We start from the raw sequence: 21,705 nt of genomic DNA, 5'->3' as shown, positions 1-21,705 counted from the left end.
GTAGGATTGTCCTAAGAACCTTAAAAGTACCCTACTTTGTTTTTATATATGTACACAATTGCGTAAATATTTAAATGCTACATAGTTGTATACAAATGACCTTCAGTTGTCTATTTTTCTTTCTCTCCCCCATTTCTTTTTTTCTTTTTTTTATGTTTTATTTATTTCTAGGAGAGAGAGAGAGACAGGGCGAGCAGGGGAGGGTCAGAGAGAGAGGGAGATACAGACCCTGAAACAGGCTCCAGGCTCTGAGCTGGCAGTCAGCACAGAGCCCGACGCGGGGCTCGAACCCACGAACCGCGAGATCGTGACCTAAGCGAAAGTCGGACGCTCAACCGACTAAGCCACCCAGGCGCCCCTCTCTCCCCCATTTCTTAACATTTATCAAAAAATCCTTGTCTCCTATGGAGAGCAGGGGGCAGATAAAGTGGTAGAACAATTTTTCAAACATGTTCTTTGAATTTGTCATCATGCTTGACATTTGCTTTTAGCAGAACATGCTTCTTAATACTTACATCACAGTCTTTCAAGGATTGAAGAAATTCCTGCAGTTTGTCTGCTGTTTTTTCTGCTGCTAGAGATAATATTTTCTGGTCCATTGTTGCTCTATCATGGAACTGTAAGGGAAAGTGTCAAAGTTAGATGAAACTTCCAGAAGTAAATAAGCTTGACTGTTTTCCTTCCCAACCTATTAACTGAGTACTTCATACATATTACCAAGACTGTACACAGCAGCTACTCAATAGGTTAAGGGCTACTCACCAGTATGAGTAGGTGATTCTCATCCAAACCAAAATAATCTGGACAATTCCCTGGAATTTCTATATTAGAAACTTGTATTCTAATCAAGTGATTTCAAAATTTTTGCCCACATTTTAATCTTTTTTAGCATCTACCCAGCACACTACTTACAACAAAGTTAGCACTTAATAGTGTATCAATAATAAATTATGATAAATATACACACAAGAATACTACAACATATAATAATTGACAAATGAATAAATCAAAAACACTGTAAAGGCAAAGTGCCAATTAAATGGTGTAAAAACAAAAAAGAAGTTAAGAAGGCTAATGAAATAAATGTGTGCTCAAATGTCAAGGCATCCCAGGAGAGGAAAGCTTGATGTGAAACTCAGAGATTAAACGTAGATAGTCAAGATAACCAGGTGGTATACTTTATACACTACTGGGAAGCAGAATGACATGAAGAAAGACTTTCATATGGGAACCTGAAAATGAGTATGGGGAAAATGAGGGACATTTTCACATGGGGAAAATGAGTAAACTGCCTGAGCTGAGGTACAGAGTTGAAGTAGGGGAATATAGTGAGTAGGAAGGCTAGAAAAATAGACTGGGAATAAACTGTGCAAGACCTTAAATGCCACGATAAGGGATTTAGATTTTATTCTGTAAATAATAGACAGCAATCAAAACTTCTGGAGCAAAAGAGAATCTGCCTGATTCAGATTCTGCCTATTTCACTGAAAAAGTTTTTGAGGAAAAAGTCTGGTATCAAGCATGTAGATTAAAGTAGGGAGAGAGGGAGGGGCGCCTCAGTGACTCAGTCGTTTATGCGTCCGACTTCGGCTCAGGTTATGATCTCACAGTTCACGGATTCAACCCTGCGTCCAGCTCTGTGCGGACAGGTCAGAGCCTGGAGTCTGCTTCAGATTCTGTGTCTGTCTGTCTGTCTCTCTCCCTCCACATGTGTGCATGCACACGCTCAAAAATAAATAAGAGACTCTTAAATAGAGAACAAACTGAAGGTGGATGGGGGAGATGGGCACTGAGGAGCACACTTGTTGGGATGATCACTGGGTATTGTATGTAAGCGATGAACCACAGGAATCTACCCCCAAAACAAGACACACTGTATGTTAAAATACACTGTATGTTAGCCAATTTGACAATACATTTAAAAAATAATAAACATTAAAAAAATAAAGCAGGAAGAGAGTAAGGATAAGGAGCAGACACTAGCAAGTTATTGAGGGCTACTTCAGTGATAGAGACAAAGGCCTATGTTAGGGTGGTGACTCTGGGAAGCGAAGAGGAAAAAGATGAAATGGAGGTACCTTGGGGAGTAGGATTTAGTGAGCAGCTAAATTATGGGGGGGGGGTGCAGACTGGTGGAAAGCCCACCTGCTCCCCCTCCTGTATTTCCTTTTATGTTTCCAATCCCCATAAATTGCACCACCATCCACTGAGCTACTGAAACCAGAAGCCTGGACAACGTTCTTAACAATTTCACCTTCATCCTCCATGCCCGCTACCAAGTCCTATCAATGGGAACCCCAAATCAGCTCTCAAATCTGCGTACTTCTGAGATCCACTCCTGCCGCGTCACTCCAAAGCCCCATCCTCTCTCACCTGAACGACGACAAAAGCTTCCTCACTTGTCCCTCACACAGCAATTAAAGTAATTTCTTTTTGTTCATGCAGCTTAAACTCCATCTCCACCCTCACCTTAAGACTCTTTAAACACCTGATCTCCTATCAGTGCAATTTCCTGAAGTCGGGATATAAAAAGAAAAGTCCTGCAGGGTCTGGCCCACACCTACCTCTACCCTTAATCACTGTATTAATTAATTAATTCACCCACGCTGAATTGCTGTCAGTCCTTCAAACCCCAAGTTCACCTTCCAGCTGATTTTCTGTCTGGAACCCATACACATAACCTTCCTATCACGCCCTGCCGTCCAATCTTTCAATTCCTACAAATCCTTCAGAGCTCAGCCCCATCTACACTTCCCCCGAAGCTCCGTCTATACGTTCAACACTTCCCTATTAACATCCTTTCAAGGCAACAGCAATTTCTCTTACCATCACCACGCCTTTAACATTAAGTTTCCAACTACTAGATTAAGGACCATACCTCCCCTTGACTATAAACTCCAAGAGGCCAGGGGGCCAGGTCTGGCTTTACCACTGAACCTCCAGTACTTAAGCAAGGTATCTACCTCACAATTAGGCGCCCAACAACGGTTGCTGAACAAATTCCTGAACTCCCTACAACGAAGCGCAAGACCCTGGGTCCGCCCCTTTCCGTTCACTGATTTAATCCTCGTACCAACGATATCAAGTAGGCGTCATTAGCCCCAATTTAGTATGAACATCTTTGGGGATTAGGAGAGGTTAAACAATTGCTCCATGGTTAGAAGGCCAGCAGTGGACGAGGCAGAAATAAAACCAGGTCTGTCCAGCTCCGGACCCCAGGATCTCCTGCTAATTATTACCTCCCCCACCGGGGGGCGGGGGCGGAGAAAATGCAGAAAGGGCATAAGACCAAAAGAGACATGCAGCCAGAAGCGGAATATGCTGAAACCAACCTATCCCAGGAGGTGCATTTGCTAAATTCGACCTTAAGTATTTTTTTTAATGTTTTATTTATTTCTAGGAGAAAGAGAGAGAGAGAGAGAGAGACAGCGTGAGCAGGGGAGGGTCAGAGAGAGAGGGAGTCATAGACTGAAACAGGCTCCAGGCTCCAAGCTGGCAGTCAGCACAGAGCCCGACGCGGGGCTCGAACCCACGAACCGCGAGATCATGGCCTAAGCGAAAGTCGGACGCTTAACCGACTAAGCTACCCAGGCGCCCCTGCTAAACTCGACCTTAAACCAGAGATGAGAAAAACTGCCCGGCGGCGCTTCGGGGCGCACAGCACATCCTCCGCCCAGAGGCGCCGAGCTTGGCTCGGCTCCGGGAAGGAGGTTTCGCGCCGGGGCTTCGCCGAGAGCAACACGTAAACACAAACAGAAACTCTGCAGCGAGGCAGCTGGCGATGCGGCCGTGACCGAGCTACAGAGGCGGAATGGGGGGGAGGGGGGGAGGGTTACGTTCCTCGGGCAGGAGCTGAACCCTGCCTGACAGGAGACAGAAAGATCGAACAGGAGCGCGGAGAGTAGCACGTCCGGGAGGAGGGAGCCGCGGGAACGGAGGGACGCGGCGGCAAACAGCCCCCAGAAGACCCCAGAACGCCAGCTCGGAACGGCAGCCCTCCTGTCCTCACACACCCGCTCCCTGCCCGCCGCGCTGGGTCCCGCCGGCCGCGCAGCGAGCCCCTGCGCCACCGTTACCTCGGCTTCTCCGCGGCAGCAAACGTCCAAAAAGCCCGCGCAGCGGGACGCGGCCGCACTTCCGTCACGAGACACCGCAGGCCCCGCCCCAGTTTTAGTTCCGCTGCCCGTGCGCACGCGCGTGGGATGTACCATTAAGGCAGAAGGGGTCTAGAGCCCTCGGAAGGTCCCACTCCCGGCCTGGGGTGGGCGTAGCTCGCAAACTCGCATTTAGGACCGCAGAGAGCATGCGCAGTGTGGCCCGAATGTAGCGGGAGGGTTGTCTAGACTCGTTAAGCCCTTCCCGTGGACTGTTAGGGAAAGAATCAGTAAGTTAGGGGCCGAATCGGGGGATGGCCCCCACAGGTCGTCTGTGGGGAAGCGCTTGGAAGGCGGAAGGCAGAAGAAGGTGTCCCCCTCCTTGTGCTGGGGAGCTGCCTGTAATCCCTAATTTGTAAACACCACGTGCCCAGGAGGCTTTTTGTTCTTCCCGCTCCGAAACCTCAGCATTTAGGGCATAGCCTGGCAAAGCAGTAGATGTTCAGTAAATATTTGTTAAATAAATAACCATCAGTAGTGGGGCGCCTGCGTGGCTCGGTTGGTTAAGCTTCCGATTTCTGCCTCGGTCATGATCTGCCCGTTCCTGAGTTCGAGTCCCCGCGTCGGGCTCTGTGCTGACAGCTCAAAGTCTGGAGCCTGTTTCAGATTCTGTGTCTCCCTCTCTCTCTCCACCACTCCCCCGTTCACGTTCTGTCTCTCTCAAAAACAAACACTAAAAAAATAATAAAATAACCAACAGTAGAACGAAGAGCAATGGAGGGGAGGGTCCAGAGTCTTAAAAGTAGCTGCGGCACCTGGGTGGCTCAGTCAGTTATGTGTCCGAGTCTTGATTTCGGCTCAGGCCATGGTTCACAGTTCCTGAGACCATTTGGGCTCTGTGCTGATAGCGGGGAGCCTGCCTGGGATTCTCGCTTTCCCTCCCTCTCTGCACCCCCCTCAAAATAAACATTTAAAAGAAAATAGGGTGCAGTAGCAACAAGCGAGCAACAAGCGAGGGAGCCCCTGGCTAGGACCTGGGGTAGGGGTGGGAAAGCAGGGATTAGAAGTCCTTTTCACATCTGGGGTCCTAGGGGAACAGCTGAAGTGGTAGGGTGTGATTGTATTCACGTTATAGAAAAATATCTCTGGCAGGTGAGTGCTGCAGAGACTTTGAAAGAGATGATGGGGGTGAGAAGGACTGAGGCAGGACACCTTAGGGGCTATGAGTTGTCCTGGAGATAGGCGGTTGCAGTGGGGACAGGCGGAGTGGAGCGGACCACATGTGAAAGAGATGAGCAAATCCGGAGAGGTGAGCGAGCACAGCTTGGGGGAGATGTGGGAGGAGCTGAGGAATAGTCAGCTTTGAGTGACAGGTGGGGGTGGTTTGCTACTGCCCAGGAACTGACCCGTTTTGGGAAAGGTTAAGGTTTGGGGAGGGGGCCTGGGGGAGTGGTGATGATGAGGCCTTCTGCTTTGGACTTGCCGAATGTGAGGTTCCCGTGGGGTGGCATGTGAAGGAACACTAAGTTCAGGGGCGTTCAGTCTGGAGCCTGACCCCCCAGTCCCTAGGGGTGGGATGGGTCTACTTGGCCAGTCCTGGAAGAAAGATGGATGTTGGAAGAGAATGATACCTCTTAGCTGTCCAAGCCTGCTCCTTGCTTATGACTCTTATGAAGCAATTTTTACTTCTACTACATTTCTGGTCCAATATTGATCTGTAATACATGTAACAAGCAGCTGATTTGAAAGATTCTTGAAAGGAATCATTTTAGCTTGCCAAGGAAACAGATGACTTCACCTCATCTTCTCCCCATAAAACCCCTCCTTCCCGGGGTGCCTGGGTGGCTCAGTCAGTTAGAGTCCCATTAGCTCTAATGGGCGTTACGCATGCAAAGGAAAAGAACAGACTCAAATGAATAACCTGTTTTCCATCCTGATGCAGGCTTCCTTACTAAGCTGCAAATCTTATTTGTCTGCTTCAATCAACTAGACTCCTACACTGGGCAGCTGGTGATAAACTGACTTTAGAAAATAAAGCCAATTAAAAACAGATTTGCAGGGGCACCTGGGTGGCTCAGTCAGTTAAGGGTCCAACTTCGGCTCAGGTCATGATCTCACAGTTCGTGGCTTTGAGCCCCGCATCGGGCTCTGTGCTGGCAGCTAGCTCAGAGCCTAGAGCCTGTCTTCAGATTCTGTGTCTCCCTCTCTCTCTGACCCTTGCCTGCCCATGCTGTCTGTCTCTCTCTCTCAAAAATAAATAAAACATTAAAAAAAAATTTAAATAAATAAATAAAATAAAAACAAGTCGGCAATAATGGAACTAAATGTTCTTCAGATCTTCTTAACAGTTCACATTTGTGTAATAACATTATAGCTGATATTTTTGCAGGAGTCCAGAGAAAAAGGACACATGGAAGCCTCCTATCATTCAGGATACCCTGTCCTGCAGTGTGAGGGACTTCCTACGTTTGCATGTAAACACACAGCCTGGAGAGCCACACCTTGCCTCTTCCCTAGAGCTCCCGTCTGGGCTACCGTCTGGGCCTATGGCTGTGCACACTAGCCCTATCCTGGAGAGGGTGGACTGGGAAGGATGAGTTTTGAAAAGCTACCAAGAGTGATCTGATGGAAGGTATGTGGGTTTCTTAGGGTACACCCTCTAGGTTTCTTTTTTTTCTTTTTTCTTTTTTTGCCCAGGGTGGAACCCAGCGCGGGGCTTGAACTCACAACCCTGAGATCAAGACCTAAGCTGAGATCAAGAGTCCAATGCTTAACTGACTGAGCCACCCAGGCGTCCCGTGTAGGTTTCTTGAGCTCCTCATCATCTAGGAAAGTGGTTAATAAGGCACCCACCCAGCCCAAGAGCTTCAGTTGTCTGGGTTTAAGGGCAACGTTGCTTGAGAGAAAAATCAAGGTAGCATGGATTAAAAAGTCCGGCACTTAGAAACACTTCATAGTGTTAGTGCCCTCCAGCAATCCCACACTTGGGTATATAGATAGAAGAATTGAAACAGGGCCTCAAAAAGCAGATATTTGTACACCCATAGTCTGTTGACAAAGTCAAAAGGTAGAAACAATAATATCTTCATGGTCAGAGAATATGTAAACAGAATGTGGTATATCCATACAACGGAATAATCTGCCTTAAAAAGGGAGGAAACGCTGTCACTGGCTACGAAACGTGGAGAGATTCTAAGGACATTGTGCTAAGTTAAATCAGCCAGTCATGAAAAGACAAATACTGTGTGGGATCATACTCAAAAGGAGTGAAATTCATAGAAATGGAAAGTAGAGTAATGCTTACCAGGGGCTGGGGAGAGGGGGCGCAAATAAGGAATTATTGTTTAATAGATACAGAGTTTCAGTTTTGCAAGATGAGAAAGCTCCAGGAGTGCCTGGGTGGCTCAGCTGGTTAAGCTTTTGACTCTGGATTTTCAGCTCAGGTCATGATCTCAAGGTTGTGGATTAAGCCCCAAGTTGGGCAGGTGTAGAGCCTGTTTAAGATTCTGTCTTTCCCCTGCTCTGGCTGCATGCGCTCTCTCTCTCTCAAAATAATAAACTTTAAAAAGTTCTGGAGGGGCGCCTGGGTGGCTCAGTCGGCTAAGTGTCTGACTTTGGCTCAGGCCATGATCTCACGGTTCGTGGGTTTGAGCCCTGTGTTGGGCTCTATGCTGACAGTGCAGAGCCTGGAGCCTGCTTCAGATTATGTATCTCCCTCTCTCTCTGACTCTCCCCTATTCACTCTCTCTCTCTCTCTCTCAGAAATAAATAAAAAATATTAATAAAATAAAATAAAGTAAAAAGGTCTGGAGAGGGGCACCTGAGTGGCTCAGTTGGTTAAGCATCGAAGCATCATGACTTCAGCTCAGGTCATGATCTCACATTTAATGAGTTCAAGCCCCACATCGGGCTCTGTGCTGACAGTTCATAGCCTGGAGCCTGCTTCAGATTCTGTATTTCCCTCTCTCTCTGTTCCTTCCCCTCTTGCACTTTGTCTCTCTCAACAATAGATAAAGATGTTAAAAACTTAAAATTAAATTAAAGCTCAGGAGATCTGTTTCGCAATAATATGAATGCACTTAACACTATGAAGTGTAAGCTTGAAAATGGTTAAGATAAGGGGCGCCTGGGTGGCTTAGTCGGTTAAGCGTCCGACTTTCGCTTAGGTCATGATCTCGCGGTTCGTGGGTTCGAGCCCCGCGTCGGGCTCTGTGCTGACTGCCAGCTCAGAGCCTGGAGCCTGTTTCAGTCTGTGACTCCCTCTCTCTCTGACCCTCCCCTGCTCACGCTGTCTCTCTCTCTCTCTCTCCTAGAAATAAAAAAAAAAAAAGAAAAAGAAAATGGTTAAGATAACAAAAAGAAAACAGTTAAGATAATTAGCCAAAAAAAAAAAAAAAAAGAAAAGAAAAGAAAAGAAAAAAGACAATGCTATATGGGCCGTTCACAGGATTGTTAAGGAGAGCCAGTTGAGTTCACCCTGAAGAAATTCCAACTAGGTAGTGTTTGAGATAGAAGTTTAACAGCTTACTATGTACACCCTTAGTGTATATAAAAGTGACATACAGAGAATGCTTCATAAATATTTGTTAAATGGGTGCAAAATCAGGAGCTCATCTTTAGAACGGTATGGTTTTAAATTATCTCAGTGAGGGATGCGTGGGTGACTCAGTCAGTTAAGTGTCCAATTCTTGACTACCGCTCAGGTCATGATCTCCCAGTTCATGGGTTTGAGCCCTGCATTGGACTCGACGCTGACGGTGCAGAGTCTACTTAGGATTCTCCTTCTCTCCCTCTCTCTACCCCTCCCCCACTCTTCCTTCCATTTTCCCTCTCTCTCTCAAAATAAAAAAATGAAGTTAAAAACGTTATCTCAATGAAATGTTCAATTTCAAAACCAAAATGTCGGCTTAAAAGTGTATGACTACTTTTGAAGCTTCCTATGAATTTGCAATCACTGGGAGATTAAAAGTTCAAAACAGTGGGTGCCTGGGTGGCTCAGTCAGTAGAGCATCCAACTCTTGATGTTGGGGTTGTGAGTTTGAGTCCTAAGTTGAGAGTAGAGATTACTAATAAACAAAACAAAACAAAAAATTTCGAAAGTTCAAAACAGCAAACAAAGAGGGGGGCACCTGGGTGGCTCAGCCCATTGAGCGTCTGACTCCTGATTTCTGCTCACGTCATGATTTCAAGGTTGTGGGATCGAGCCCTGCATATGGCCTCTGCGATGACAGCAAGGAGCCTGCTTAAGATTCTCTCTCCTCCCCTCTCCCTCTCATGTGCGCACTCTCCCGCCCCCTCTCAAAATAAGTAAATAAGCATTAAAAAACACATGTTAGTTTTCTTCCCCTACTCAGTCTCTTATTTCTCAGAGGCCTGAAAGACAGGACAGAGAGGAAGGAAAGTAATTTTTAAAAACTGGCCTCTCACAATTGGTGATATTTGATTAAGCTTCATAGATGATCTAATTGTAATAGATCAATGTTCATTTCCTGACTTTGATCGCCGTACTGCGGTTAATTATGAGAATGTCTCTGTTTCTTTGGAAATATACCCTGAAGTTTTCAGGAGAAGAAGGGCACCCTACCTCCAGCTTACTCTAAAATGGTTGGGGAAGAAGGAAGAAGCATATCCTGAGAGAGAATGATAAAGCAAGGGGTCGCATGTTGACATCCAGGTGAAATGGAGATGGGAGTTTTTTGTGCTCTTCTTACAACTATTCTGTCAATCTGATATTATGACAAAATAGCTTAAGGAAACAGCAACAATGAAACAGCCCAGTGAACTGCTCTGGCTTGTAAATAATCAGTGAAGTGAGCCTTCGAAGGCCCATCCTGGCCCTTTGATGAGGAGAGGGAGATACCTATCCGCCATCTTCCCCCTCCACCCTTTTCTGCTGACTTCCTGCCTGGCTACAGAATGGGGGTGGCTTGTCCGTCCCACACAGGACCCCTTGGCTTCCTTCTGTCCCCATCTCCCACTTCACCTTAGCTACTCACACTCCTGGGCCCATCCCACGCCACCTCCCAAGGCACGACGAGACGTCAACATCCCACCTGGTCAGTTTGCTTGCTCATTGACTCCTGTTTGTTTGTTCCCTGATCTTCACTGTCCCCCAGACCTCCCTCTTCAATTCCAAGCTTTAATTCGGAAACCACATTTTAGCTAATATCTCCCATTGCCCCCCCGCCCCCGCCCCCGTCTGTCTTTCCATCCCACCCATCCGGAAGACTCTGCCCCTGTTGGGGGCCGCTGGGTTGTGCCGGAGAGCTCTCACCACTGGGTCCACGGGCACCTCTGAGAAGCCACGGTAACTGAACTCCAGGGGACCTTGACACTTCCACAACCTTCCCTACTAAGCTTATCCTGTCTTCATGGGATGATTTCAAACATTTCTCTTTTTTTACTCCCAGCAGATGACCTCAGTTTTGCCACCAAATCTTTTTTTTTTTTTTTAATGTTGATGTATTTTTGAGAGAGACAAACAGAGACAAAGTGTGAGCAGGGGAAGGGCAGAGAGAAAGAGGGAGACACAGAACCTGAAGCAGCCTCCAGGTTCTGAACTGTCAGCACAGAGCCCAAGGCAAGGCTCGAACCCACGAACCACGAGATCATGAAATTAGATGCTGAGCCACCCAGCCGCCCCTCTTTACCACTGTGTAACTTTAAGGAAGGTACAAAATGTTCCTCGACTTGGGTTTTCCCGTTGCCCAAAGGAGGGGTTGAGGCCGGGACATTCCTTGGGGTCCTCTCTCACCCAGGAATGGCAGTGACTAGACTCTTCCCCCTGGGGCTGCTCCCAGGAAAGTGAGATGATGTCACCTTCCTCAGGAGCTAGGGGGCAGGAGTGACTTCCCTGGGCAGTCACACCTGTGTCACTCTCACTTCTGGAGGAGGGAGCACAGCCTTGTGTCTTAAAGAATGAGAGGGCTTTAGAGCGGCCAGGACCCACTCCTACTGGGAGTGCAGCTTCGGGAAGGGCCCCCATCTTTCTGCCTCACAATTCCCTCTTCCATAAAATGGGGGAATATACCCCCCACCTGACATCTAGAAGGACTGGATGAGCTCCCGCAGGTAAGGCGCCTGTCACAGTACAGAATGGGGGCGCTGCAAATCTGAGCCCCCTCCCTTCCTGCCTCCAGCCTGGAGGCTCTCCCTAGAGCCAGGGAGCCCATGGGTGTCTGCCAACATGGCCAGCACCAGTGTCTGGGCCAATGAGGACAGCGTCTCCCCTCATACAAGGGCACTATTGTTCCAACACGGGAGCTAGACATGAATGTGGCTCTGGGGAAGGAGGGGCAGAGCAGCGTCGGAAGGGCTGTGAGCAGCAGATAATGCCACAGGGGGCTCCGCTCCCTAAAAAGTGCTCTGTGGCCTGCTAGCACCCTGAAGGGCTGTGTGCAGGCCCCTCCTTACAAGGCCTGCACCGTTAACCCGCAAGCATTCTTGGTGCACAGGAATGTTCTTTGTGAGGCACCCCATCCCCTGGCTTCGACAGGGCCTCTGCCGGGGCCACTGTGGTTCCTTCCTGTTGTGCAGCCTGAGCTCTCCCCCACCCTCTTTATCTCCCAGGAAACTCCCCCCCCCTTTATCGCCCAGGAACCTCACACCTGGGAAAAAATCCAGAATCACATCTATATTAGTTCGCTAAAGCTGCCTAACAAAGTACTATAGACGAATGGCTAAAATGACAGGAAAGTATTTTCTCACAATTCTGGAGGTTAGACATCCAAGATCAAGGTGTCGGCAGGACTGGTTTCTGCTGAGGCCTCTCTCCTCGGCTCGTAGATGGCCATCTTCTCCCTGTGTCTTCACCCGGCCTTCGCTCTGTAACTGTCTGTGCCCAAATTCCCTCTCCTTATAAGGCCACCAGTCATATCGCATTAGGGCTCACCCTGCTGACCTCATTTTACCTTAATTACCCCTTTAAAGGCCTTATCTCCAAATACACTCACATTCTTTTATTGTTAATGTTTATTTATTTTTGAGAGAGAGAGAGAGAACACGAGTGGGGAAAAGGCAGAGAGAGAAGGAGACACAGAATCTGAAGCAGGCTCCAGGCTCTGAGCTGCCACCACAGAGCCCGACGTGGGGCTTGAACCCACAGACCATGAGATCATGACCTGAGCTGAAGTCAGATGCTTAACCGACTGAGCCACCCAGGCCCCCCTAAATACACTCACATTCTAAAGTCCTGGGTGATGGTACTTCAATATGTGAATTTGGGAGAACACAATTCAGCTCATAACACCGTTTTGCAAGTGTCCAACGGGGGCCTAAGAGCAGTCATGGCCTCAGCCAATGGCTTATAGTAGACACGGCCAGGCCTAGAATCAGGTTAGGATACCCCCGTCTTTTGTCCTTTCTCCGCTTCCTGCACCCCCAGCCGGGCAGGATGGTCCTCAATCAACTTCCCCACAAATCCTCAGAACTGATGGGACTTAAGAGGAACAGCAGGGTACTGTGTTGACCACAGGCAGAAGGCGGAGAGGGTGAGAAACTCTAAGGGCAGAGCTTTTCAAACTTTTGTGGGCAGAGGACTCACTACAGGGGCTCCTGGTGAACATGCAGACTCTGACGTAGGCTGTCTGGAGGGGGACCTGGAACTCTGCATTTCTACCAAGCTCCCAGACGATGCTGATGCAGTTGGTCTACAGGCTACACATCGAGGAGTAGCAAGGTTTAGACCAGCGCTGTCCACCACATGTATAATGGGAGCCGCCACAGTTACAGTGAGAAAATTTTACGTTTTCTAATAACCACATCAAAAAAAGGAAAGAGAAACAGGTGAAGTGAACTCGTATAGTTCCAACCCAATATATCCAAAGCGTTACCATGTCAGAACACTAAGCCATGTAAAAACCCATAGTAAAATATTTTATGCTCTTTTTTGTACCTAGTCTTCAAAATCTAGCAGGTATTTCATTTATTTATTTACTTATTTACTTACTTAATTTGCTTGCTTATTTGTTTGTTTGTTTGTTTATTTTAGAGAGAGCATGTAAGCAGGGAAAAGGGCAGAGGGTCTCTTTTTTTTTAATGTTTATTTTTTATTTTTGAGAGAGACAGAGCTTGAGTGGGGAAGGGGCAGAGAGAGACAGGGAGAGGGAGACACAGAATCTGAAGCAGGCTCCAGACCTGTCAGCACAGAGCCTGACATGGGGCTTGAACCCATGAACCGCGAGATCATGACTGGAGCCGAAGTTGGACACTTAACCGACTGAGCCACCCAGGTGTCCTGAGAGAGAGATCCTAGAAAGGATCCTCCATTCTGATCACGGAGCCCGACTCGGGCTCGATCCCACCTTCCTGGGATCATGACCTGAGCCAAAATCAAGAGCTTGACTCTCAGCCGTCCCAGGCGTCCCAGCCAGCAGGTATTTTATATGCATATCACATCTCATGTTGAACTCTAAGTTTTTATCAGAGATACTCGATCACAGAATTTACAGTGGAGAAAGTAGAAATCACAGACCTAAGTTCTTCCAAACATACTTCAAAGTTTTCCAATAACTGGATCCGGTATCAACTTTTAAATTTAGATTCAAGTTAATTAAAGTTGCAATTCAGTTCTTTGGTGCCAAAATCCAGTTGCAGGTGCTAAAAAACTATACGTGGCTAGAGGCTTCTGTATCGTACAGTGTAGGACTAGACTGCCAGGGGGCAGAATGATAGAAATGAGGGGCTCCCCAGCTCCAGGAAGAACGTGGGAGGGAAACAGCCCAAAGCCAGACAGTAGCCAGAGCAGGAGCCCAGGGAAGGGGCTGTTGGAAGGGAAGACTCGAGGTTCCTCATTTGCACCCCAAGGTCCAAGCCCCAGGTGTTACAGCCTGCTCTAGAGGAATGGTTCTAATTTTTTAAATGTTTATTTATTTTTCAGAGAGAGAGAGAGAGAGACAGACAGAGTGTGAGCAGGGGAGGGCAATGAGAGAGGGAGACACAGAATCCAAGGCAGGCTCCAGGCTCTGAGCTGTCAGCACAGAGCCTGATGCAGGGCTCGAACTCATGAATTGTGATATCATGACCAAAGCTGAAGTTGGATGCTCAACGAACTGAGCCACCCAGGCGCCCTAGAGGAACAGATCTAGAGAGACAAGTGGGGGTCAGGCGCTGCTCCCAGGGACCACCCCTCAGTGACACTCTCATACCCTGGGTGTCTGGGGAGGGCACAGGAGGGTGAGGGGATCCAAAACCTACCCAGGTAGGAATGGGTTGAAAACCAAGAACTGTTTCTGGGGAAAACCAAAAAAAATTTCTGGGGATGGATTCTGGAGAATGTCCCATGTACAAGATCTTGACCTCTGCCCCAGGTACCCCCAGGAGGCAAAATCAGGACCAAGGATGACATTATAGAAGCCCACTGGGGGAGGGGGGTCAGACCAAGGATGAGTTTTAAAACAAGGAGAATTTTGCAGTGGGAAAAACAGAAAGGCTCCCTGCCCTTGGAATCCCAGAGAAAGAATATTCTAAAGGAATCACCACCACACCCTGCACCGCCACCCCCAAACACCCAGGGGAATACCAAAGCAGCCACCCATTGAGGGGTGGCAGAGGGCTTTCTTGTTTTACAGAGGGATGCCTAATGTGGGTCCTGTCCCCGCAGATGCATACGGATTGCATATTTGGAGTAACTGCCAGCATTTACTGTGCATTTACATTTTCTAAGTGCCAGGCGCAGAGCTAAGCACTTTCATTCTCACTAAAGCCACGAGCCTGTCCCCTAGCCCTGCTTCTCAGAGGAGGAAACTGAGTCACGGAGTGCCGAAGTCACTTCCCACAGCTAGAAGGTGCTGGAGTTAGGCAGTCCCATTCCAAAGCAGGCTTCTTCATATCACTAGGCCATACTGCCAAGAAGGCGGGTCAGCCTGCCTGGCTCTCGTCCCACTCTGCCTTCACCAGTTACCTTTCCAAACTGACCCCACTCACTGTGGAGGTGACATCTACCACATCAGGTCCTGCTGGGCTGGGGGACAGTGACAAGCCTGGCTCTGTCACCGCTGCCGCCACATCCACAATCACATTTAAAATTTCCCTCCATCCAGGGGCACCTGGGGGGCTCGGTCGGTTAAGCGTCTGACTCTTGACCTCGGCTCAGGTCATGAACTCCCGGTTCATGGGATCGAGCCCCACATGGGGCGGGGTCTGCTTGGGATTTATCTCCTTCTCTCTCTGCCCGTCCCCACCTCAAAGTAAATAAATAAACATTTAAAAAAATGTCTCTCCATCTCCTGCATGACTTCCCCTGGGGTGTGTTTTCTCAGAAGCCCCTGCAAGGAGAGGGGGGGGTCAAGGAGGAGGGAACAGGGCCGGCCCAGGTCCTACCCCCCACTGACCTGCTTCCACATGGCCGAGCAGGAACTCGGGAACAGAAGCACACAAAGGAGGGCTTTGAGGTGGCTGCAGCCTGGCCCTGGCTGATCCCCTCTTCCCCCTGGTGCCTCACTTACCCCAATCCGGGCCTCCCTGTAAACCCGATTTAACAGGAAACTGTGGGCTTTGAGAAGTTCCTTGTGACACACTAATCCCCCGGCTGACCAGACCACACCCCCAGCGGAGGCAACCTCCAGGCTCCCCGAGGAGGAGGAGGAGGAGGACACAGGCACCAGGTAGCCCTAAGGAGGAGCTGGTGACCTGACAGGTAAGTCAGTAGCAGGGGTCTGGCTGGACCAGGGAGCCCAGGACTGGGGTGAGGAGTCGGGGGGGGGGGGTGTGTGGAGATCACATTCCAGGCTGCCTGTAAGACTGAAACCCACTGGCCATTCTCTAAGCTGTGCCAGATCAACCTGATGGCAGATTTAGCAAATAAAAACACAAGACGCCCTGTTGAATGTGAATTTCAGAGGAACCACAAATACTTTGCAAATCCCCAATATTGCATGGGATGTACTTATATTTCAAAAGTGTGTATTGTTCCTCTGAAATTGACATGTAATTGGGCATTCTGCATTTTATCCAGCATCCCTAGGCGGCAGGGAACAGGGGGTGACAGTTCATAAATCAGGTTTTAAAACCTCAAAATTAATTAGATAGGGCATATTTAAAAAAGAATCGCAGTATAGACTTTAACTCTGTATTTCTAGGATCTAAGATCTTGTCCTAATGATCTGCTTAACTGGCTGAGGGTGTCCAGTCATTATCTCTCCTGTCTAAGCTCCTCAGGGCAATTTGATAAGCCTCTCCATTCCTGTTCCAGAAATACCCAAGTGAGGCCACAAAGGATTGCAGTCTGTCTATCTCTGTGCCCACACATTTGGAAGTCTACTTGCCAGAGAGGAGACTTAGATTTGGTTCCTGCTGCTGGATTCCCTCCCCTGGCTGGGGCTGGGGAGCAGCAGAGGCAGGGAATGGGAGATCCTCAGATTTTCCCTGGGGTCCTCCAAGCCTCTGGGCACACTAGGGCAATGATCAGTGTGATGCTAAGAAAGGGAAGGGAAATTACGTTTTAGAGCAAAACACGGTGCTAGACACCTTACGGAAATAATAGGATCTTCATTACAATTCTATTTGGTAGGTACAGTTATTATCCCCAATTTGCAGATGAGGAAACTGAGGCTCGGAAGGGTTAACTAACTTGCCGAAGGTCATACAGGTGGTAAATGACAACTCTTGATTCAAATCCAGGTTTCTCTGACCCTAAAGGTCATCCATGCTCCTAGGGAGTTTGTCTGGAGATGTCTTAGCTCTAGTCTTAGCTCTAGATGTTAAAGCAAGCAGTGGTTTGAGCCCTACCTCTGCCACTTCCCAACAGCGAATAGGTGACAGAATTGACCAGTGGGAACCTGATCAGACAGGAGCAGGGTGGTGACGGCTCCTCAAAGGCCCTGGGGGATATTGAGGCAGGAGAGGAAACAAATCTGGGAACAGGAGAGCTATCTCCAGAAATACTCAGTGGGTTGAAGAGGTTGTCATGTGGGCAATGGATGAGATTTGTTCTGGTGGCCAAGCATCGCTTCTGTGTGCATTATTTATTATTTTAAAATGTTTATTTATTTTTGAGAGACAGAGAGAGACAGAGCAAGAGTGAGAGAGGGAGACACAGAATCTGAAGTAGGCTCCTAGCTGTCAGCACAGAGCCTGAAGCAGGGCTCAAACTCTCGAACTGTGAGATCATGACCTGAGCTGAAGTCGGACGCTTAACCGACTGAGCCACCCCGGCGCCCCCTGTGTACGTCATTTAATGTGACCTTCGTAACCCTTCCATCTCCCTTTTACAGGGGACAACCAAGACTCAGGTTAAATGACATAGTTTGCAAATGGAAGAGACAGAATTTGAACCCAAGTCCAACTTTTTCCACAGGAGCCTGCCTCTCTGTGCTGACAGGAAGTCACAGCTCAGGCTTGACGCCTGACCCCTGGCTATTTCTGGCTGTGTGATGGTGGACAAGTCACTTACTCTCCCTGGAGTCTGTTCCCTCCCGTGTAAGGTGGGGAGAATACCAGCTCTGGCTCTGAGATAATGGACTTGAAATTAATGCATCACAAAGCACAGAACACTGCACCCAGTATTTTGCTGAGTATGGATGCACCGAAGAAGGGGCCGTCCACCAGGCAGGGAAGTTTCTGAGATTCCCCCTTGGGCAGGAGGAAGAGGGCCACACACGGGAGGAGGGATGGTTTAATCCTGCAGGGGTAGTGCAACTTCAGAATGGAAGCCAAGGCTAGTGTTTCCCTGGCTGGACCAACTCATCTTAAGAACTAGGGTTTGAGGTATTTTGGGGTGTATTTTTTCTCCAAGAAGAGCTTCCCAAAGTGTAACCCAGGGGTCATTTTCTTCAGAGCCCTCTGGGATGCTGCTTTGAAATGCAGATTCCTGGGACACTTGGGTGGCTCAGTCGGTTGAGCGTCTGACTTCAGCTCAGGTCATGATCTCATGGTCTGTGGGTTCGAGCCCCGCGTGGGGCTCTGTGGTGGCAGCTCAGAGCCTGGAGCCTGCTTAGAATTCTGTGTCTCCCGGGGCGCCTGGGTGGCTTAGTCGGTTGAGTGTCCGACTTTCGCTTAGGTCATGATCTCGCGGTTCGTGGGTTCGAGCCCCGCGTCGGGCTCTGTGCCGACTGCCAGCTCAGAGCCTGGAGCCTATTTCAAAGTCTGTATCTCCCTCTCTCTCTGACCCTCCCCTGCTCACACTCTCTCTCTCTCCTAGAAATAAATAAAAATATTAAAAAAAAAATTCTGTGTCTCCCTCTCTCTGCTCCTCCCCCACTCACTCTGTCTCTCTCGAAAAAGAAATGCCAAAAAATCAAAATAAAATAAAATACAGATTCCTGGGCCTGCCCCCGTTCAGACCTCCTGAGTCAGAATCATGGGTGCAGGGCTCAGGCACCTGCATTTCTAACAGACTTCTCAGGCGATTCTTATGCCCTCAAAAGTTGGAGATCCATTGTTCTGAAACAGTAAGAGAACTGTCTCTCCGTCTCTCCGGAACAGGGCAGACTTGACTCTTGCTGCCATAGGGAGGAGGCTGCCTGGAGAAGCCAGGACAGAAGTGGGCCCTTCTTTTTCTGAGAACTTTGAGTCTTCCAGAAGCAGCATGTCAGAAGGGGTGAGTACCCTGAGCCTTGGGTCTCCCCGCCATCTCCCTTCCTTCCTCCCCCGTCCCTCCCTGTTCCTCTGTTTGGTCTGCTGGGGGGTAATGGCCATTCACCTGCACAACTTCTCTGTGACCGCACCCAAAGGGAGGAGCTTTTACAGTGACTTTGGACGGAAGTACTAGTTTAGGGTCTGAGCAGGCCCACTTACCTGGCTTGCTCGGGCTGATGGGGGGGCCTCTCCCTGAGTGTTTCCGGCCTCTCTCTGCCCAGGTGGGCACATTCCGTGTGGTCCCTGAAGAGGAGCAGGAGCTCCGTGCTCAGCTGGAGCGGCTTACCACCAAGGACCATGGGCCCGTGTTTGGCCCGTGCAGCCAGCTGCCCCGCCACACCTTACAGAAGGTGAGGTGGCCCCGGGTGCGGGGAGGGGAGGGCTGACAAGGAGACAATGTTGATGGCATCCTCACTCCTACAGGAAGGGTCCAGCCCTAGCTCTCCAGGTTACCCTGCACCTGATGGACTGGTCTGTTCCAGGGGCCTTCATCCTGGAGGGTAGGGTCACGGCAGCACCTGGGCTCACCGGACATCTGGGCCAGGGATCACCCTAGGCTCAGATATGGGGAGCACTGGTTTGCAAGTGATCCTGGGAAACAGAAATCCAACTGCTGCCCTCCCCGGATTGGCAAGAGGCCTGAGTTCTAGAATCAGACCTATTGTCAACTTGCTGTGTGACCTTGAGCGAGTTGCTTTCCCTCTCTGCGTCTTACCTTATGAGAGAAGGTTGTCAAACCAGCTCAGAGTGGAGCAGACTGTGCTCTGCGGAGAGTGACCGAGCTGTCTTGGAGCTGAGCTGAGCCTGGGCTCCTCAAGGGAAAGGTGCTCTGAGCTCCCCCAGACCTGAGTCCCCCTTCTTTGCGTTACCCTCACTCATGCTGCCAAAGGGAGAGCTCCCTGAGGAGCGCTGAGGAGCTTTCCAGGCCCAGCCAGGGGAAGGAAAGTGAGGGGGGGGGAGGGGGGAGGGAAGGGGGTGCAGGCTGCCATCTGCCCCTGTCTTGCTTTTTGAAAAGATCAGAATGAAGCCTGGGAGCTGCCAGCCAGAGTAGGAGTCTCAGCTCCACACCTTCCTGTCTGGGTGACCTTGACCTCTAGGGACCTCGGCCCTGGGGCTGAGAATACCCATTTTATGGTGCTGTGTGCCGTGTGAGGGTTCCAAGAGGTGCGGGCTGCTGTCATCAGAAACGTTTACACGTTTGGCGATCTCCTGCCCACAAGCCCGGGAGGAGGAGTTTGATCCGCTTTTCTGCCACTGTAATTGGCAGTGAGAGGTGCCGCCGGGGCAGCTGCTGCTCTTGGTGGGCAGGGGAGCCCCAGCGGCAGCTTCCCCACGTGCGCGCGCACCGATGATACGCGACTTGCCGCCTCCCCTCCCCCCTCCCCCTCGTTCCAGGCCAAGGACGAGCTGAATGAGAGGGAGGAGACCCGGGAGGAGGTGGTTCGCGAGCTGCGGGAGCTGGTGCAGGCGGAGGCGGCGTCGGGGCAGGAGCTGGCCCGGGCGGTGGCCGAGAGGGTGCGGGGAAGGGACAGCGCCTTCTTCATGCGCTTCATCCGCGCGCGGAAGTTCAACGTGGGGCGCGCCTACGAGCTGCTCCGAGGTGAGGCCCGCGCAGGGGGGAGGCCGGTGCTGACTCTCACCCGGGCACCGAGGGCGCTGTCCCCTCCACTCCCCCTCCCCTTCCCCCGCCCTGTGAGAGTCCCTCTCCCTGAGCCTCCTTATCCTTACCTGTGAAATGGGCGAGCGAACTGAGCCGCCCCCGGGATCGCTTTCAGCTCTGACCGCAGAGAATGAGTGTGGCGGGACCGCGGTCCCGGGAAGCCGGGAAGTCTCCCAGTTCTGGGCCTCACGCCTTAGTACTGAGTCACCCTGACTGTGTGCCCAGGCAGGCGCGCGTCCCCCTCACCCCTACCCCAGCCTGGACTTGGGCTCCGGAGCGCAGCAGGAAAGGTGGCTGGGTGCCTGACTGCAGGCCTCAGGCAGAGGGGAACTGGAGATAGTTCCAGGCCTGGCACGCGGCCCTGAGGACAGGGCGGCCCAGGCCCTGCAGGCTGGCTGAAGACCAGTGTCCTAAGGAAGTCCAGACCCCGGTGCTGGTGGAGAGAAGAGAAGGGGTGTCCTGCTGGGACCCCCCCCCCCACAATATGCCAATCACTCATTTACTTTTATTTATTAAATTAAAACTTTTTAAAAAATATATTTTTATTTATTTCTAGGAGAGAGAGAGAGACAGCGTGAGCAGGGGAGGGTCAGAGAGACAGGGAGTCACAGACTGAAACAGGCTCCAGGCTCTGAGCTGGCAGTCAGCACAGAGCCCGACGCGGGGCTCGAACCCACGAACCGCGAGATCATGACCTAAGCGAAAGTCGGACGCTTAACCGACTAAGCCACCCAGGCGCCCCAAATTAAAACATTTTTAATGTTTTATTTCTGAGAGAGGGACAGAATGTGAAGTGGGGGAGGGAGGGCAGAGAGAGAGAGAGAGGGAGACACAGAATCCGAAGCCGGCTCCAGGCTCTGAGCTGTCAGCACGGAGCCCGACGCGGGGCCAGAACTCACAAACCGTGAGATCATGACCTGGGCCGAAGTCGGATGCTTGACTGACTGAGCCCCCCAGGAGCCCCTGCCAACCACTCTTTTCGGCCAAAGGATGCGGCAGAGAACAAAGCAGACAAGACCCGACTGCTTTCATGGACTCCATGCTCTATCGGTGGAAATCACAAACCAGAGAAATCAAATCAAATTACGTAGACTGTTAGGCAGTAAGAAGGGATAATGAGAAAAAATAAAGGAGGTGAATATAAAGAACCGAGGGGTTGAGGTTGCAGGGAAAGTGGCCAGGAAGGCTCCAGGGCAAAGGGGACTTTTGCAGAACAATCCAAGGGAAAGGAGAGAACCTGGGGGAGGGGCCATAGTGCAGAGGGAAGAGTGAGATGGAGATGGGGTACCGGATGCTGTGGGAACGGTGGGGGGGGCTGTGGCATTCCCTATGCAAATGCTGCCTGAGCACCTCCCCCCCGCCCCCCCCCCCCCCCCC

General features: G+C 50.2%; 2 protein-coding genes across 3 annotated transcripts in view; one reads left to right on the top strand and one right to left on the bottom strand.

Moving 5' to 3' along the window:
- The window catches only part of FANCI (FA complementation group I), an 82,903-nt gene extending 78,780 nt beyond the window's left edge, over positions 1-4,123 (bottom strand). The window contains exons 1-2 of one of the 2 annotated variants that reach the window (XM_039217206.1): positions 4,077-4,123; positions 516-617 (exon numbers count right to left, since the gene is read on the bottom strand). In XM_039217206.1, the coding sequence (XP_039073137.1) occupies positions 516-599 (84 nt within the window). In that variant the 5' untranslated portion in view covers positions 600-617; positions 4,077-4,123. Of the gene's footprint in view, positions 1-515; positions 618-2,826; positions 2,846-4,076 lie in introns of those variants that run through there. The other variant, XM_039217197.1, reaches the window with a different exon arrangement.
- An 11,454-nt stretch (positions 4,124-15,577) lies between these two features.
- RLBP1 (retinaldehyde binding protein 1) overlaps positions 15,578-21,705 on the top strand; it is a 13,387-nt gene continuing 7,259 nt past the window's right edge. Inside the window, exons 1-5 of the mRNA XM_039216667.1 lie at positions 15,578-15,729; positions 18,516-18,630; positions 18,890-19,018; positions 20,064-20,268; positions 20,366-20,478. Of these exons, the coding sequence (XP_039072598.1) occupies positions 18,619-18,630; positions 18,890-19,018; positions 20,064-20,268; positions 20,366-20,478 (459 nt within the window). The 5' untranslated portion in view covers positions 15,578-15,729; positions 18,516-18,618. The remainder of the gene's footprint in view (positions 15,730-18,515; positions 18,631-18,889; positions 19,019-20,063; positions 20,269-20,365; positions 20,479-21,705) is intronic.

Source organism: Hyaena hyaena, unplaced genomic scaffold, assembly GCF_003009895.1.
Source record: "Hyaena hyaena isolate Hyena2069 unplaced genomic scaffold, ASM300989v1 scaffold_13, whole genome shotgun sequence".
Lineage (NCBI taxonomy): Eukaryota > Metazoa > Chordata > Mammalia > Carnivora > Hyaenidae > Hyaena > Hyaena hyaena.
This window is presented reverse-complemented; position numbering and strand designations above follow the sequence as displayed.